Source organism: Melanotaenia boesemani, chromosome 13 (assembly GCF_017639745.1).
Source record: "Melanotaenia boesemani isolate fMelBoe1 chromosome 13, fMelBoe1.pri, whole genome shotgun sequence".
In the NCBI taxonomy this organism is placed as follows: Eukaryota; Metazoa; Chordata; class Actinopteri; order Atheriniformes; family Melanotaeniidae; genus Melanotaenia; species Melanotaenia boesemani.
Window position 1 is genome coordinate 26,050,154 of NC_055694.1, and position 20,384 is coordinate 26,070,537.

A 20,384-nucleotide genomic window follows, 5' to 3' on the forward strand; every position below is an offset into this window, starting at 1 on the left:
CTCATTACTGAGTCCATCGTCAGAGTCCAGCTCCACACCCATAATAAATAAAGTAGTTGAGCCTGTTGGTGTCCACCTTCAGTCTGATGCCATGTAACAGTATAAAGAAGGGCAGTGGCCACCACAGACTCATAAATACCCTGAGCGTCGTCTGGCAGATGTTGAAGGAGCTCAACCACCTCGGAAAATACAGATACTTCCTTTAGATGGTGTCTTTACTTTTGGAGAAATCCAGTTTATTGTCAATAAACAATCCAGGGTATTTCTACTCCTGCAACAAACACCAACAACACTAATCTGCTCAGTTATTTGTTATGATTTTGACATGTTAGCAAGGAATTTGTCCATCTGCCATCATTTGCTTGGTATGTTCATCAACCCAAGAAAAAACAGTCACAACTGTAATTAAATATTACGTATAAAAACGTTCATAAAAAAAAAATAAATAAATAAAGCACCGGAAATTTACTAAGCTGTAAGACACTGTACTTCATTTTATCTTTAGACTGACTAGAGACTGATCATATTACCAGTTCCAGAAATGGATTTCCTTTTGCTTCTTTAGAGCTTATGCAAGTCCACAGACATGAATGCTGCTTCTAATTGCCCTTAAATATTAAAAATTAAATTTGTAGCTATTGATGATATTGAAACTGATATAACAGCCTCTTTACTTTTTTTTATCAGACTTTGTTAGTGTCAACATGAAAGTGCTCTTAGAAGAACTTTAAAGCTTATAATCACACTTAATTTGAATCGGTTATCAACCCCCCGGGAGGATAGCTTGATTTGATGGATTCCAGTGACACACTGTGCATATGTAAATGCAGTTAGTCAAAAAAAAGAAAGCATTACATGAGTTTGACTTGCCATAATTACCATGGCTCCTTAGGGAGAGATTTAAATGCTGGTGATTACTTTGTTTGATTACTTATACTCTGGTATTTTATGAGTGTATGTGACATCAGCATCTGTGTCAGTTTGTCCTGCTATGTTTCAGCCATGTTCACATGCACATCATTCACTTTCAGACCTAAATCAGTTAAAGTTGACAGTGATGTATGAGGACATTAACAAGAACATATCCAACCCAAATCCTGAGCCTCTGTAGAAATCAGCAAATACTAATAGAACTGAGAAAGTTAACTTGTGAAATCTTCATTATCAAAGGCCTCTGAAGTTGCTCCCCTAAAGGCACGAATCGAAAACCTTTCCTACAAGAAATGTTCACAACAGTGGAGGTGATGTAAGCCTCTACAGTATAAGCCTGTCAAAGATCTGACTGTTTAGTGTGACTACAGAACAGTTAAAAATTTAATGATCCCTGCTGTAGAAAGTGGGTCAGCCAGCTTCTCTTTCATCAGACCAACAACTTTTGATCTGTTCAGACCACCTCATGTATTAACAAACATGCTGGGAAAATGACCACTGGTTCTGTTTCTATTTCTCTCTCTTTTCTGGAATGGCAGTATGTAAAATTTCCTGGCCCATAACACATTTGGTTGAGTTTCCTTTCAGTAATGCACTCAAATAATAATAATTATGATTTACTGATGTACCAATCAGATGTCTTAATAATGACTGTGTTCCTGGGTGAAATTTAAAGAAACTTCTGCCTTTTCTCCTCTGATTATTTTAAATTGCTTGTGTGTGTTCAGATCCGTGCTGGCGGATTCGAGTATTCCCCTGGAACTCTCCACATCTACTCTGACAGCCTGTTAACGCTTCCTGCCATCATTGGTATTGGAGGGGGAGGCGGTCTTCTCCTGTTGGTCATCATTGCTGTATTGATAGCCTACAAGAGGAAGTCAAGGGATGCTGACCGCACTTTAAAACGTCTCCAACTCCAAATGGATAACTTGGAGTCCAGAGTGGCCCTGGAATGTAAAGAAGGTAAGAGCTGGAAACAGTATAGTCACAGGAATTTAATCCTCATAAGGTGAAAATTAATGTAAAGCTATAGGTGTTTTCTCATTGAAAAGACAGTTTTTTTTCTCTAGTAGGGGAAAAACAAAGAATCTTTAGATTAGAGAGCTTTGGAAAATGACAGGAACCTAAATGTACAGGAAGGGCATTTACAAAGTGATCAGAATCAGGCTTACTCCTGCTGTTGTTTTACAAAATGCTTCCAGAGCCTCATGAAATTTAACTTGGTGGTTTAATCTGACAAACAGGCCAAACTTAATTAAAGTAATGGATTCTCTGTTCACTGTCCTTTCACTTTGGTGAAGAATTAATTTTCTTTTCAAACTCATAATGTTTCATTAAAGTAAAGTGTTTAAGGAATGGTGTTACATTTACTAAATTAAATGTATCCACACTTTTATGTAATGTAAATAGGAGTAAATATACAGCTTTTATATTAAATATAGGGACAGAGCCAGGGTTGGTTAATGTATGTTGGCAGACCAGTCACCCCCCTAAATAGAAACAGCACCTGCCCTACAGTGGCAGGACAGCAGTGAGACCTGCCAAAAACTGCTTATGAAAGGTTCAAAGAACGAGACAAAAGTCCAATAATTCTAGTTTATTCTTTTAGCCCTACACCAAGGTGCCTCTTTTCTTTTTGAAATAAAGAACTACTGGTCATCTAACAAATCAAATTACCCAATTAAAGGTACAGATCAGGGCTACTCAATTCGGTCCTACGAGGGCCGCAATCCAGCAGGTTTTCTATGTATTCCTGTACCAACACACCTGAGTCAAATTAATGAGTTATTGTGTAGAACCTGATTGGCTGTTAGAGCCACCTAATTTGACCTAGGTGTGTTGGTGCAGGGATACATGGAAAAACCTGCTGGATTGCGGCCCTCGTAGGACCGAATTGAGTAGCCCTGGTATAGATGAACACTTTCTTGATCCCTGAAAGAAAATGGACCTTCTTAAGGCTCATTTGCTCTAAGCTAAATAGGGCACGAACAAAGCCCACTGTTCATCTTCTGTGTCCTTTATTTTGGGCAGCTTTTAGAGAGTTTTCAAATGCGTACCCATTCAAAAAACAGGGTAGTGCCAGTGGAAGCAACAAGGGGCAGTGTGGTGCAGCATATCTGCCCTGCGACCAACGAAAAAGAACAAAGAAAAAAAAGCTGCTATGTATTTAATGAGACTCTTCATTATTGTGATCTCCTCCACCGTTGCCATGTTAGTTTCGCCTGAAACTGACTTCTGAATTTGGAGGTGAACTCTAAACTCTGCACTGCCCTCTTGTGAAATCATTGCATAGCAACCATGCCCACACAAAGAACGCATATCAGTTTGTGGGCACTAACTTTTGACGTTTGACACGGACATTCCTATTTACATACGTACAGAGAGCATAAATGGACATTTAGTCTGCAAAACTGATAGTTATGGCCAAAGAGACAAAGTAAAATTAAGCCGAGTCTTTTCATCCAGCTTCCAAACTCTAATCTGATGGGATGTGTTGCCAGTTATGCGAGCCCATTTCACAGAGATCCCTCCCCACAAGTTACAGGGTCCAAAGGATCTCCTCAGATGTCCGTTCTCCACCAAATGACTGTTTTTAGCATTAAAAAGGGAGACTTACTCAAAATTAGTCATAATGGCTGATTGATGTCCAACTTTTTTATTATTATTATTTTTTTTTCTTTAAGTTATAAAAACAATAAATGGTAAAAGATATAATTACACAAATGCATTCAGGCTCCTTGGTATGAGACTTACAACTGAGCTATGGTACCTCCTTTTTCATCATTGGCCCTTGTGATGCTTCTACAACTCTTCTAGTGTCCACCTGGGACTAGCTGAATTCACTGGAAATGGTTTAAGTCTCTGTAGGATCATACAGGTGATGGTGTGTGTCAGAGAGAAATTAAATGTGGCTGCTCAGCCAAAGTTAGATATCCGGTCAGACCAACAACACAGTGGTCACTGAGTGAAATATAGGCTTCCTTTGTAGAGATGATAGAAACATGACTGTAAGACAGCCAAGAGTGCAGCGCAAAAAGTAAAAGACAGGCTGAGTGAATTAGTTATAAGATCCATCACTGGCGTTGACACTGATCTTATTGTGCAAGTCTTCTACTCTGTGAGAGTGTGCAGCAACAAATGATGAAAAGGGGCTTGAATTTACATGGTTGGAGTGTGCAGGCTAAGCAGTGTTGAAGGATATTTCTGTACATGACTTTTAAAGGGTGTTTTGTAGTTAAAAACAACATTAAGAAGACAAAGATATATATAGTCAGTTATAAATGTGAATGAATCCGTAGAGAGCAAGAGACACAATCAATTGCCGTTGGATGCTGCGATCATCAAAAACAACAAGATGTCTGCAGGGTATGTTTACTGAGGCATAAGCACAAACTGTCATAGATGAGTCATTGTGAATAAAAACACAGTTTAGTCTTTTTTAATGAAAATATAGAACTGGTATTTGTTATATGTACATAAGCAACAGGAAATCAGAGCCCCTTTATTTTCTGTCATATTACAATTATTTTAAATCAAGTGGCTCAAATGTTACAAAGTGTTTTAACTTACGGATGAAACTGACATGGCTCCCAGATGGCAGATAAATTAATGGAAAGTACCCCTGTAAGATCAAGCTCTAACACAACCTTTGGTGCAGCTCCAGTGCTCTTATATAAAGATTTTTGACTGTAGTGGATTACTGCAACCCAGGTTTTTATTATGATGGAGCTACTAAAACATATCATTACTCTGTCCATGCCTCTGACTGAAATTTTAATAGTGAACTGCCATGAAAACCCAGAGTACATGCTCTTTTTGAGGGTAGATGGTATGAAAGGCTATAAAAGTAACAAGGCTATTGTTTGCAAAGAAATGAGAAGTAAATGAGAGCATGTGAGGGAAGCATGTTAGCAGCAAAGTGTGGATGATTGATGTGATGACTGCCCAGGTGTTTACACTTTCTATAATGGCACAAGCACTCACAGACATGGTACAAAGTCATAACATGATCACACTGCAGACATGACACAGAGTCAAAACTCAAATAGAAGCCAAACCTGTTAAACAAAAACTGCTGCAGTTTTTAATCTGAAGTCCTTTATTTTCAGAGCTCTAGTTGCACGTACACGGACTGAGGTGACATTTTCAGAGAAGGGTTCTGAGCTATTTTCCCTTAAAAATGGTGTGTGTGTATGTATATATATATATACACACACACACACACACACACACACACACACAAATATATATATATATATATAATAAAATATGAGTATCTGAGTAAACAAAAATGGAGGTTCTGCAGGATGTGAAGCATGGACCTATTCCCACCCAATAAAGCATCCCGCCCCGCCTGCTGCACACCCATCTGGCCTACTGAGACAAGACAGTGCGTGTGGGTGGAGTAGCAGCTGAAGTGGGCGGTCCACTGTGAGTGTGATAGCGAACGGTGTGTGTCTGGCAGTGTTCTGAGAGTTTTCAGGGGGAAGAGATGTTCAGTCATCCATGAGAAGCATGATCACACTAACCACTCATCCAGACCCACTCATTAATAAGCATGGCTACTTGCACATTAGGAAAGAAGTCTGCTGAATGGCAAGTGTCACGATGTAGCTCAGAGGAGGTAATAAAGATGTTTCTGAGATCCTGAATGGCAGGAAGGAAGCAAACAAATTGATGGCATGACCAAGTATTGTTCACAAGATAATTTATGCAAACTCTGTGCTGCGCTTTGGTATTTTTACACTTCATCTCCTCAGACTTTGACAGTGTAGTCACAGTAGAAAAAAAGGATTTTCCTGGAGAGAATGACAAGACAAAAACCCTTATCAGCTGCACAAAACATGGACGTCTTCAGAAACAAAGTGACCCCATCAGCAAAAACTGATGATGAAAATTCATTTACTTAATAAAAATTCTCAAAGAAATAGGAATTTTGAAGAAATATTTCTACTTTTAAGAGTACTTCAAATATCGGATAGATTCTGTATTTGAGCACATTTTATTGAAAAAGATAAATTGAGCGTGTTTCTTAGCTGAATAATTGCTTCTTTACTTCAATTTTTTCTTTCATTTTAGACTGTGGTTACAATGTATTGCAATATTAATGTTGTATTCACATTTGTTTCCATCATCCTGGGCTCCCTTTTTGGCATGAGGATGTCATTTGCTGTAAATTGGTGTAAACAGGGCACTTGTTGCAGGAATTTTCCACTGTGTTTCAACACACAGTTATTATTATAACCTTATACCTTGCAGTTACGAAACTTATTTGTTAATTTAGGGATAATAAAATGGCATGAGTTTTAAAAAAAAAGCTAAATTTAAGGCTGTGTGAACTCACGGAATCTCCCCCACTGGGATTAGCTGCTTGTTTTCCAAGACATTTTGCTTCCCATTCTGCTGTCTGTGTGTTACTGCCTCAACAAAGATTTGGATCATGCAAAATGACCGGCCACATACATTTTTTGAGTGAATGATTTTAACAGCATTTGCATTTCCTCACCTTTTCCACCAAAATGTGTTCCAACTTGACAGAAGTCTGCAGGGAAATCATCACTGCTTCTCCAGCCCTGACACAGCACTGTGGGGGATGGCTCTAGCAATGCAAAAGCATGTTAGTTTTATCAGTAGATTGTTTCTACATCCTTTCATCAACTGTTACGACCAGTGATTTGTAGTGGCAAATATGCTGGCAAGAGATCAAAATTTGGACTGATGCTCGACTTTTGTTTTTATGTTTTGTTAACAACTACATTTTAGCATCTGAGGTACAGTTTTTCAGTGTGTTTACCAAAGAGGTCAAATAAGAAATTAACACACTACTTCAAATAGATGTGCTTGTTACAGTCAGAGCAAAGCAAATCTACATTCCAAGCCTGCCACATAACAGACAAATGTTATATTAAGCAGCTAGCCAAATATGAAGCATCAACTAAATAAGATGAAGTCTTAAAACACAGGAAACTGAGCAGTGGTCCATGCTCTCAGACCCTATGAACGTGTCCACACAGCAACTTGATTGACAGATTTCAGATAATATTTAATGAAACACACAGGCCAAAAGGAGTAGAGGTCATTCCTGTCATCATTAAAGTGGGGATTAAATTCTCAACATTGATAAATTGTGAAGCTTACATTTTCATGGTGGGTGTGTTATAGCAGCCAAAGATTCAGCCATTTGAGTGTGACCATGATCTCCCTGATAGAAGACTGTAAAGGTATCAGGTGAATATTGAGGCAGGTATTGATGGTGATCCTTTACTCTCTTATCACTGTAGCTCAGCAAAAATAATCTGATGCGCAACCATTGACTGCTTTTACATCTGAACCTCCAGTCATCCCAGTAGTTGTGCTGCCCCAAACCTCTGCAATACACTCTGTTGGTGTGTTGCCAGGTTAGTGGTGGTGCCACATTTAGACTTTGGACAAAATGAAACCAGTTTTCCTTGTACTCATTGCTCCTTTGTCATTTAAGTAGGCAGCCCTAAATCAGGCATCCAAGGTTCATTCATCACCATGATAGCAAAACATTAGCTGTCTCGTTGCTAGTTCAAAGTGAATGCAGTGTCGTAGGTAGGTATAATTATAATATTTAATTTTAAGGGCAGGTTCAGCATTATCCCTACACCAGGGGTGTCCAGCTGTGGTCCTCAGGGGCCACAATCCTGCAGGTTTTTGATGTGTCCCTGCTCGAAAAACCACCTGACTCAAATTAATGCATAATTGTGCATAACGTAATTGGCTGTTGGATCCATTTCATGTGAGTCAGGTGTGTTGAAGCAGGAAACATTGAAAACCTGCAGGACAGCAGCCCTCGAGGACCAACTTTGGACCTCCCCGCCCTACACCATAGATTCAGAATTTTAGAGCTATTCTAAAAATGTAAAGCACACAATAGATTTAAAACTCCTTTACCACCTTTACTAGACTGATAAAATTTAATTGTTTCCATCTGAGTTTTACATTTGTTTCAAGCAGACCTGAAAGAGAATTTCAGATCTTTTTTTTTTTTCTCGTAGAGCCACCTTGACAGCAGTTTATGACCTGCCAGCCAATCAAGATCTGGATATAATCTGATAGCATGGTTTAACTTCTTCTGTCTTTTTTCTGTGCATTTAAATAGAATCACTTACAATAAGAGCAATAAATAAGAGATTGATCATTTGAAAAGAGAGTAGTACAGAGAAACGGGGTAGGAAATTTGAGTTGAGAATATAAAAGCAAGCCTATCTAAACTATATCTCCTTGACTAACTTTGTTTTCTACCCTTGTCTTCCTATTTCCTTACTTTTCACTTTCATCTTTGCTTATATCTTTTGCCTTTTTTTTCATATATACCTCTCAGTACTTCACATGTGTTCTCAATCCTCTGAATTTCTTGTTCTGCCATCATTACCTCTTTGAACCCTTATCTCTCGTTTTTTCTCCTTCCCCTTTTTTTTCATCATCTTCGCTTCCTCTCTTCTTTCATTTCTCTTGCGGGCCAAATAGTCCAATAGCAGCTGGGGGAAATTATGCATGAAAACTCATCCGTTGCTCTCTTAATAATTATCCACTCATGCAATTAATTGACTTTCCTTTCCAGGAACATTGTTTTCTGTCTTGGTTCTGCTTTTTTATCTCCTGAACTGGCTTTCCTTTTCCACTCCAATGTTTAGCATAACTATTAAAATACTTGCTTTAAATGTAAAGTTTAAAGCATAGCTGTGGATTAATCACCATTAATCACATTTTAAAATGTAAACACCTAGCTTGCAGTCTGCTGAAAACTAGGTGTTAAACCTGAAATTGCAGCCATTGTGTTTTTTATTGATTTGTCCATTTTTGTTTTTAGAATTCCCAAATTTCCCATCTAAAAAGCTGACAGGTTTTGCACATTTTTCCATCCTGCTGGTCACAATCAGACATTATGTAAAGACTTTTTCATCTTCTTATTCTTGTTTTCTTGGTGGTGGGCATGTAGTGATTCAGTGCATTACTGCCACCAACTGGTAAGGAGTGTGCACCAAGGTTACCAAGGTAAGGTTTTTCATAATGCCAAATTCGGAATTTTGATATGGCATTAATTATACCTTTGTTGTTTATGCGTTATTATTTTTAAAAATTAAATCTGTTAATTCCACAGATCTGGTGGAACCCGGTGCACCCCAGTGTGTATCAGAAGCATCCCAGATGCGCATTGTCGTGGCTCTCCACTAAATTTACGCACCAAGTCTATTTTTTTTTCAAAATAAAAGCCCCCGTGCAGATTTGCACTGCTGAACCATGTAAACATTACGTGTTTAACTGGTCAGGGGGTCTCTGTGTGTGTGTGTTTTTTGTTTGTTTGTTTGTTTTTTTGTAACTACAAGACATTTATCCCGGAAGTCCTCATGTGATTTTGTGATCTCACGGATCCTGCTAGGTGGACTGCACTCGCGGGTGCGCCACACCTGACACGCTTCCAGTATAGATTGCTGCGGAGGTCGTAACAAAACTGTGGTGCAGCCATAACGTGGCGCACACACACACCCAGTGTAAAGGATGGGTAATACATATATATCCACATACACACATAAGAAGTAAAAAAAAAACGAAAAATAACTGATCTCATTATACACAAAGACACAAGTCTTTATAGTTACAATATAGTTCAAAGTTATTTTTGAACTAAAAAAAATAACAAAATGTTTATAATGACAAAATAACTCATTTAGTTCTTTAAGCTTTTTGTTTGCAGTATAACTAATTATGAAGTTCAAGTTTACTACTTTTAGGTATGCACTGTATTTGATAATATAGCTGAAGGAGCTAAAAATTGAGATAATTTAGTACCAAGATAAAATGAAAAAATGTCACTTATATTCATACCGCTAGTACACTGATGTTGTCATGAATATAACAAGTATAATTTAGTAATATAACTAATCTTTTGATAATTATAAAAGCAACTCAAACCATATTTGTTTTTGATAAAGGAAAATACATGCTTGTTAGTTTTTTCAGCCATACACAACACTGTCTTTTACTGCAAGCTGAATTTGTTAATTCAGAATCTATTATGATTTTGTGTCCATAAATTCTCTTACATCCATTTATGTATTTACTTACATCTCTTTCTTGGCAGCGTTGTGGTCCTTGTTGATTGCCTTTGTAGGCTTCTTCCTTAATCAACTGACCTTTATCTCTCAGCCCTACTGTCTTTCCCTTTTCTTGGATCCAGACACTTCTAACTGAAATTATTCATGGCTGTCTGTTTGAATTTTATTTCATTATCAGGTCTCTCATCTTACATGTTTTATATGCAGTGCTGTCACCTCACTTCCACACATTTTACCTTGAGTTTATAAGGATTAAGGAGAACTGGTTATGAACATGTCCGTCATACTTTACTATTGATTATTGTTGATAAGTCTGTTCCAGTTCAGAGTTGCCTGTTAATTTAAATGAAGCGGTTACAGGTTTGTGGGAGAAATTTGCAGAAAATATGGGCTATTTCTAAAAGCCTGTTTAAATAATTGTTAGGTGTTGCTTGTGAAGGAACAATTAAATATTATGCTAGTCAATAACACCATATCTTTCTGTTTTCTCTGAGCTGTTTAGACTTTTGCTATCTGTATCATATTTTCTGGAAAAAACTGTCTTGGACAGAGTTTAAGTCACAATGACATGGCTAGCAGCGTGCTATTTACTTCTCTAGATTTACAGATTCTCTGTAAAAACAGAATTCAGAAAGGCTGCCCAGTCCAAATGGTCAACTCCAGTGGGCCAATTTGATACCATCCATCATTTTTCATAAGCTCTGCTGAAAAAAAAACAAACAAAACACAAACATTTCATTCTGCTTTTACTCCTCTGACAGATGGCTAAATAAACAGCATACAGGACCAAACAGACTATGATTGCTTCCTTAATCAAGGATGTTCTGCCTCACTGTGTTACCTCTAAAGTTTTCTATTTGAAATTTAAAGAAATGTTAACCACAGGTTTTGTTTTGTTTAGCTTGTGGGTTAATTCACTGATGATGACAGTTCCAGGCAAACCAATAGGTCCAGTTGCAAAATGTAATCCTTAGCATTAGAGTTTAGTCATTCATGTGTGCTATAATTACATTACATTACATGGACAACATATATATCCTCAGACCCAAATACACATGCAGGAATTATCAATCCAGTCTTTTAGATTATTAATCCCTAACATTTCAAAGCTTTTCTTTTCTTTTTTCATCCACCTCCTTCTTCTGTAGCGTTTGCTGAGCTTCAGACAGACATCCATGAGTTAACCCAGGAGCTGGATGGAGCAGGGATTCCCTTCCTGGATTACCGGACTTATGCAATGAGGGTCCTGTTCCCTGGAATTGAGGACCATCCTGTGCTCAAGGAGATGGAGGTACGGGTCAGTACACCATCAACCAAACTTAAAACTGAAACAAACTAACAAAGAATAACCTACTTTAGCAGCGTCAATTACTCACAAGGTTTACTAATCAACTAACATGAAATATAGAAACATACAATCACTGCACCTGATTCCTAGAAGTATTTTAAATGTTGTATTTAATAGTATTTTAGTGTCTTTCTGTATTAACTTCTCCTCTGAAGTTATCACCAAATGAAGGACTTCATCAAAGACAAATATGGGATGCCATTTACTTGAATATATTTAACTTACTTTGCTTTTTATGTACTTATTCCCATCACAGTGAATGCAAATAACATTCCAAGAGTGGTAGTTTCATCATTTGTCAGATTCCATGAGGAAACACACGACACATTTTTTCTTAAAATAGATGAGAATAATTTTAAACTGTGAATATATATGAGAATTATTCAGACATGAGATCAAAAAGATGTAAAAAGAATGTATAGGAATAAAGAAAAGAGGGTGTAAGAGCAGCAGAAAAAGAAACTAAAATGTTGTTTACATTATACATCACTGTTCAGTTTCTAATTGAGCCGGTACATGCACTCACCTTGTAGAGCAGCTGAATGAAGATGGTGAACCTGATTTATAAAGACATTTCACCACTGAGACCAAGGCAAGTGGAATTAATAGTATGTCTCGATAAACTACTCTCCTCCAAAACTAAAAACCAGAGAGCCAAGTTTGTAATCAGCAGTATCATTAAGATGTAGAATCTGGTGCTGCTCCATTGACTTTGATTGGAGCGCTGACTTTTTGGAGTCAAGGAATAATTTGTTTGACCTTTTACAACTTAATTTAATCATTCTATTCTACAAAGCAGATTTATATTCTTGGAATGAAAGCCCCCTGGGTAGTCTAAACACTGCCATTTCTACCTTAAAAAAAAAAATATATATATATATATCATTCTTTGCAATTCTCTCTTGATTTTTTTTTTAAAAAGCCCCCTGTGGCTTCTGGGGTGACTATTTAACCTAATATAAGGCTATTGATAATACAAACTTAGTAGGAATCGGATTAGCTGAGGAGTTTTTAAGCATCAAGAATGTAGCAGAGAGGAAAAAAATAGATTTATTGCTGTAGAATAAATTTCAAATTGTATACAAAAATCTCAGTTCATATGAGACATTTTCATTTGTTTTTAGCTTTTCACTCATATGCAGACATATGTTATCTTTCAAATGTAAATCTGTCCATAACTTTTTAGGCTTTTTTGATAAACAAATGAGTAAACCATTTTAATGACACAACATCCCCCTAATTTTGTCCATGGCATTAAATGACAGTCAGATTAGTTGCATCATCTCTCAGGCCTGTGTTTGTCTTGTTGAACTCCAACACCATCCAGTCATTGCATGATCTCTGAAAGGTGTTTTGCCAAGTGATTTCTATTCAGTTGTAATTATCATTTGGCTGACTGCAGACACCAGTTTGGAGAGCATGTTATTCACTCATTAACTATGTTTGTCATTATACTCATCATGGGGTTGACATTTACTATCTCGAGTATGATGTAATAATTTCTGATTTGGTTTGGTTTGGTTTTAATCACAGTGGAAAAACAGCAGTTGTTTAAAAATAGGGTCTACTTGTACTTTGCTTTTGATTGTTTTGTCTGAAGAGTTATATGTTCTGTCAAAGTGGAGACCTTCTTTTCTTCTCACCATAGAGATTAATCAGCAAGCATTGCTTATGTTTGTGTCCATGCCTGCAAATATAATAGTTGTCAGGACCGTTTGTGGTGAGGTCTAGGATAAGGCTTGTGGTGGGTATTCTATGCAGTGAAGACATTTTTTAATGTATGGTGCAGTTTCCATCAGTTTGCATCTATACGGTATGTTTTCCTTTCTGCATTATAGGATATTTGCATGAATTTCAGCTGTTCTTGATTGTTCCCGGCTGTCCGGCTGGGTGTTTCTTGTGGACCTGCAAACCTCCTTCACTCATGGCAACATCCCTGTGTTACGTCCTCGAGCTCTAGGGGTAAGGAGGACGGAACACAAAGAGAGCCGAATACCAGAGTTAAACGAAAAGACAATTTATTTCAACAAAATGGGTCCAGACACCGCTCTGGTATCGGCCACACAAAACAAAACGAAATGGTTAATCAACGTAAAGTGTCCCGTTACAGGGTAACACAAGCACTATAATAATCAAAAGAGAATGTCCACAAAGAAACAGGGTAATCAACTTAAAGTGTCCCGTTAAAGGGTATCACAAAAGACTAGGATAATAACCAAAAGAAAATGTCCACAAAACGGGAAACACGCACAAAGGCGGAATTGGATATACCAAACAAAACCAAAATGAACTTCACCTCACTCAGGGTAGGGAACACCACACACATCAACTTAAAGTCCTTAATGTTATTCTTTAACTCGCCAAATTCACACACAATAGTCCACAATTCTCTCAGCCTGGCAGGCATGTGTCCCACTGTCCACAGCTGCCCCGAATGATGCTGCTGATGAGGTTATGTAGGGCTCCAAGGACGAACAGCCCGCCTTCCGATAACGAGCCGGCCAATCCAGGTGCCGGGTGAGGGGGTGGGGCGGTGCCACATGATGCACCCTGTCAGTCAGCTCAGCTGTCACCAGGCTGCAGTCCTGCTGGTCGCCGAGCCGGCAAGCAGGCGGCCGTAACACCTGAAAATGTCCTCAAATACTTTAGCTTCTTCCATTTTTACCTTATGCTTGGCAAAAATAGGATGAACTTTATATTTTAAAGTTATCATTTGTAACAGATCAAAATGTCAAGTATAGTCATGATTCTCTGTTATCCAAAGTCCCTAATGTATAAGTATACCTTTAATTTGAATGTCAAGTAAAGGGTGCGTGCGTATTTTATTATTATGTCTAGACTTCCCTCCTCGTCCCTCTGTATTTCCCCCAGGGGTTGATGGTGTAATCCAAAGGCTTTATTGCTCTGTGTGACTCTTCTTTACCCTAAGCTGGATAGCTACACTACTCGTGAACTACATGTACGCACATAAACAGATATCTGAATGTACCATCTTTGAATCTGTCCTGAAAATTAGGTGATACCCTCTGTGCAGTATGTACATGCACCTCCATCTGTCTTGCTCACACACATCACACTCAGTATCCACCCTAGAGGCCTGAGAATCTAATTTAGCACTTCAGAAAAAGGTCCAAACACTTTATTATGGAACGTCTAAAGAGAGACAGAGTAGAGGCTACAGTGGAACAAAAAAGATGAAAACAGAATGTATGTTTGAGTGTCTGCATGTGTGACACAGACAGCAAAAGACAAGAGGAAGGAGAAATTAAAATGAGGGAAAAATCGGTGGTGTGAAACAGTCAACAATGAGTGTGAGAGGAAGAATTAGAGCGGTGAAGAAGATGGAGCGAGTGAATGACACACGGGCATCTTCAGGGGGTTTAGGGTGTTGTTGATAAGTAGTGACAGGTGCCAGCCAGTGGAACAAGCAGGGTGCACCTCTGTCACCAGCCAGGACACACATACACACACAATCCTGCTATGCCCCAATGCCTCTTCCCTTTTTAACACCCCCCTCTATCTCCTCTTCCCTCTCTGTTTGACAGAAGGATTTCTGTCATGCTGGGCTGGTTAAGACCAGTCTGATTAGACATTTTTAGAAAGTCCATAGAACAGATAAAAGCCAGAGATCCAAACACTCCCAATTCAGCTACTAAATCAAACAGATAGTACGGTAAATGTGAATAGAATCTTATAGCAAGCATGAATCAAGATTAAAACCTTATTGTAGGTCACAAACAGAGGTACAGTATGATATCACAGGGGAGTCCAGATGGCCAAAGTGTGTCTGCATCTTTGACAGGACTGGTAATTAAAATTCTTGCCTTATCAATATTTATCTCGTGCAAGCATTAAGATGGTCACCACTGGTTGTCAAGCAGACAATCGTGTCAAATTGTCACTGAAAATAGTTTGACATGAAACACAACATAGAGCAGGAGAGGGAGTAACCTATTACGTTGCTGTTAAACAGACCAGTCTCTGCCCATCATCCAGAGAGGAGAAACGCCTGCTGCTGACGTGCTCAGAATCAGACTTTGCTCAGAGCGGCTCATAATTTAATTATACATATTTATTTGTATCTTGTATCCTGTTTTTACTGCTTTGGGAATTGTAGTACTCTGTTTCTGTCTAAAAATGTATTTTGTTGCAGCTGCAACTTGTTAAAACATTTAAAAACACAAGTTTTGAATAATGATTAATCATAATGATTTATTTTCCTTTAAAAGAAAAAAAAATAGGTTTACTTACTTGGGTAAAGTTTAATCAAAACTCAACAATAGGCAATGCAAAAATGTCCCTTTCATTTCATAAGTTAACTGGAGACTAAATGACTACCCTGTATGTGTTTACAGCATAAACACACTGGAAGTCAGACATCCTAAAATAAATGAGAAACAGACTAAAAGTAGCAGCTAAACACTTTAAGACACTGAGCTGCAGTCAAACAAGTGTCAGTAGATAATATAAGCATTTATCTACCTTAGCATATAGCTAAAAATGTGTTGCTAAATGCTACAAATAGCTAAACCTTGTTCATGATTTCCAGCCCTGAGAAGATTGTCCCACTCCACAAGTTAATTGGATTGGTTTATAAGTTTTATTGCAATACCAGGATGGAAATGCTGAACCATGGTGTTATTTGTTTCACTCTTGCTATTTCTTTTAGCATAAAACATGTTAACATTAGGTTAGCTGCTTTTCTTTTCATTTTTAATAAGAATCATTTAATTTAGTTTAATTCATTTAGTAAACCTGAGTTGAAAGAATAAAAGAAGATTTTATTCTACCTCAGATGGGCAGCATTTTGATACCCCATCCTGAAAATGGAGTAATAAGAAAAGCTCATATTTGAATAAAGTGGCAACAAATGAGGCGACTTTCCGTGGACAGTCTGAGGATTGCCAAAGACTCGTGAAATCTTATACCTTTAAAAAAGAAATGGAAAATGTTTGTTTACAGAAAACTGCACTCTATAATTCTGTCTGTCTGTCCCTGTGTCTTCAGGTCCAGGCAAATGTTGAGAAGGCCCTCACACTGTTTGGCCAGCTACTGACCAAGAAGCACTTCTTGTTGACTTTCATTCGAACCTTGGAGGCACAGAGGTATTTTCACACTTAACCATACATCACGTTTGCATGTAAAATACTTGGGGAAGTGTACTTTTGTTACCTGTTAAGCATTACTTTCATAAAAAGCTGGGCTTTGTCATGAGTAAAGACAAAAAAAAAAGAAGAAAGAAAATGTATTTAAAAGAAAAGGTCAGTATTCAAATTTCAGCACCTCTAAATTTGCTATAAATCATTTAAACAAAATAAACTTTAGGAGCCATTTAATTAAGGTTAAATGTGCGTTAATATTTCATACATTCACTGTGAGGTTAATGGAGCACATACATATAGTATAAGGAGCAGCTTTAGATGAGACGTGTCAAGGCTGGGGGTATCATTTGTAAAATATTAAGTTTTAATGTATTTTCAGGTCATTTTCAATGCGGGATAGAGGCAATGTGGCATCATTGATCATGACGGCCCTGCAGGGGGAGATGGAGTACGCCACAGGGGTCCTGAAGCAGCTGCTGTCTGACCTGATAGACAGAAACCTGGAGAGCAAAAACCACCCAAAACTCCTGCTCAGAAGGTGAGGAGAAGAACTTCTCTCTCTCTCTCTCTCTCTCTCTCTCTCTCTCTCTCTCTCCCTCTTCATAAATCTTTCTTCTGAAGTTTCCCTGTTTTATTTTTATGCACTCCTAACATTAAGCTTTAATTAAATGACTTCACTGTGTTGACTAAAAGCTGCAAATATTTTCCAATCAGGAAAGATTAGCAGACTAACAGACTTTCCAGCCTTGTTTGAAGATAAAAACTCTTACTCAAACTTTTCTTTTATCAGGAGTCAGGACTGTATGTCTTTAATATAATTTAGTCAGTTATCCTCTCTACTATTAAAAAACAACTTAACTTCTATAATCCAATATCAGAGCTTCTTTTGCAAAACATTGTCGTCAAGCAACTTTAAACAGATTATTTTAGTGATAACCAACATTTTTTGATCATATTTAGTGAGAGCAAACACAGATTACTGTCACTATTGTAATATTAATTGTAATTTACAAATTATTTCCAAGATCTCTCCTTCACAGAGGATAAAATAGAATATATATATATATTTTATTATTATTAGTTGATTTCTAAATCATCTTTCAGTAAACTTTATTAAAGTCAAACATGCAGAAGTGAAAGGATCTTATTGAGCTCATATTAAATGTAATTTTCTGGTAATATTCACTAAATATTTGGGTTTATTCAGTGAAGCCCAACAGGTGACATTATAAGACATGACGTACTGGACACAAATAGATTGAGTGTTAATTAAAAGGATCTTTTATTTAAAGTAAAATAATATTTTTTTTCTCCTTTTGTGTAAAAACTCAGTTCGTTTGTCCAAGTATAGATTGACATTTTTATAAATGTGTTCCTTATTTAGTTTATCTTTTCACTTCAAATGTTGCGTTTCTTTGCTGCTGTTCTGCATGTTAGAACGGAGTCGGTCGCTGAGAAGATGCTGACCAACTGGTTTACTTTCCTCTTGTACAAGTTCCTCAAGGTAAGCCACGTTGTTATTCATCATTTATCAAGTATGTTTTAAAGACCGAATGATGGCCGTAATCTAAACTAGATTCATATGGTGCTTTACCACGCAGCCTGTATATTTGTGAGAAATCAATAACAGAATAATATAAAGTAGTTCTGGTGTTCTTGCTGTTGTTAAGAAGTCTTTCTTTTATTGCGGCATATTTTTATGCCTTCAGATATAGCAGAAGCCTTTTCTTCTCTTCTCTGCATTTTTGTCTTTTTCTAGTCTACAGATCTTCCTTTTTGTAATTTTACTCCTGTAACAGACATATCCTCTCACTGATCTTCACATCTTCTCTCCCCCTGATCTCTTTCTCATCTTTGTTGTTTGAGGTCATCTGCATCACCAGGGTTGAAGGATGTGGCACGCGCTGTCCTCATGCTCCACCTCTTCCCTTCACCTTTTCTGTCTCTCCTTTTTCTTTACTTTTAAAAAGATGTTTAACCCGGTGGTACCAGATGTCCCGTGGGTGGGATATGACAAATAAATATGTGTTCTACTCAGTCTACCGTTCAAGTATCTACACATGTTATACACCTTTGGAAAGTTAAGATTCTACAGATTTAAATAGTGTATACTATCCTATACTATAATCATGAGTATACATCCAGTAAACACTTATTTCTGATCAGTCACCAATTGAATTTATCCATACATATAGCCATACTTTACTTTTTTTATACCCTGAAAATAGAAAAATAAAAGCATTTCTTATTTTCTTACTACTTATTGATGGTTTCCACAGATTCCATTGTTGGAATCTGAGTGTACTTCTGTCAACAAGAGTCACTATTATATCCTTGAAATGTAAATGTCAGTGTACAATTTAGGCAGCTTTAATGAAGCCGGTGTGCAGGCTAATGGCACATTTTGTAGACAAGCATGCAGCGGCCAAGCAACGAAGGCAGAGAGCCGAAGCAAAAGCATAACACCGTGATGCATGCTCACTGTGTCTCGTTAGCAGCTGCCCACGTAATTGGCCCTGATGCTAACAAGCTTTTTAAAGTGTACGCTGGAGGAACGAGGGAGGGTATTAGAATTAGGAGTCAGGAAAGGGGAGGAGAAGCATGAGGCAGGTGAGGACGGGAGGAGGCAGGTGGTGCAGGGGTGTAAAAACAGGGCAGAGGAAGAAGGAAACAGGGACAGGATTCAAGTCAAGCTTAATTTTTGAAACAGATACAAAAAAACAAAACAAATGAAAATGTGCATACTACTGTAAAATAATCTGTGACCTGCTGTCAATAAAACTTCAGGTGAGGAGTTTTTTTGTGTTTGTTTTAATCAACACAAACGGCTGCTGTTAGTCGTCTCCGGTGTGTTTGAAAAAAGAAAAGAAAAAAAAGCAACTTTTACTGCTTAGCAACTGGTAATTTGTGTTCAACATACATGAAAGCATGAACGACATTGAAAATGGAAAGAAGATGCAAATGATGAAACTAAAACTAAATGTAATGTGTAAATATGCAGAAGAGAGATGAAGGAGAAAAACACAGATCTAACAGGAAGGTAAGTCAAAGGGAAAATGTGTGCTGGGAAAAAAAGAGAGTGAGTTTGTTGAGTGTGCTTAAAGGCGAGGCTGATGAATTAGTACTTTCTCCTTTCCTCATCTGGACCTTGTGAATCTCCAACACACACACACACACACGCACGCAAACACGGATAGTCTGCCACTGCACGGCCGATCATTAAACTCTCATTGGCCGCGATGTGTCCTCTCTCTCCCCTCTAAACTGTGCTGCTTCAGTTAGGAGTGTTTTCCTTGTACCAAAGTGATGACTAATGACACTATTGATTGGCAAGTGTCTTTGATGGACTGAGTGGGGGGGTACTTGTAGTAGAACATCTGTGTTGCCAAACCTTAACTGTGAGAGGACTGAACAGGTTTCTGTAACCCCGCTTTCAGTCTTTCATCAGAAATAAAACTATTGACGTGTTTGTCACATTCTTAGACGTTGTGTTGAAAAGATAACTGGGATAACTGGAATCAAAAGATTTATTTTAAAATGAGTTGTGGAGATCAAATAGAAGGAAGTTATTGCCATGTGGAAGGATTTTGCTGGGATCGTTGTGAGCTGGAGTCTTATTTTGGCTGTTTTCCCTGCATCCTGATCCACTGATTCACACAATTTAATCAACTTAGAGTTTTTACTTTTCATGTCTAACTTTTCTTCTTCTCATTTGGTTGATTGCTTTCCAGACACACACAACACTAATCAAATCAGACTTTTTTAGTGATGCTTTATGCAAATTGGTTCATTTGTGTGTAGTGATTCAGTTTTGCACTTGTGATAAATAACTTGCTTGAAATTTATTTGATTTCTTCCATCTTTTCTTTTTGTTGTGAATAACTAAGCTGGTTTCTTCTCTAGAATTCTACAGTGGTTCAG

The 20,384-nt window shown here is 37.7% G+C and overlaps 1 protein-coding gene across 2 annotated transcripts in view; it reads left to right on the top strand.

Moving 5' to 3' along the window:
- LOC121651197 (plexin-A1-like) overlaps positions 1–20,384 on the top strand; it is a 262,523-nt gene that overhangs the window by 223,577 nt on the left and 18,562 nt on the right. Inside the window, exons 20-24 of one of the 2 annotated variants that reach the window (XM_042003180.1) lie at positions 1,659–1,893; positions 11,162–11,310; positions 16,369–16,466; positions 16,843–17,001; positions 17,901–17,967. In XM_042003180.1, the coding sequence (XP_041859114.1) occupies positions 1,659–1,893; positions 11,162–11,310; positions 16,369–16,466; positions 16,843–17,001; positions 17,901–17,967 (708 nt within the window). The remainder of the gene's footprint in view (positions 1–1,658; positions 1,894–11,161; positions 11,311–16,368; positions 16,467–16,842; positions 17,002–17,900; positions 17,968–20,384) is intronic. The other variant, XM_042003181.1, reaches the window with a different exon arrangement.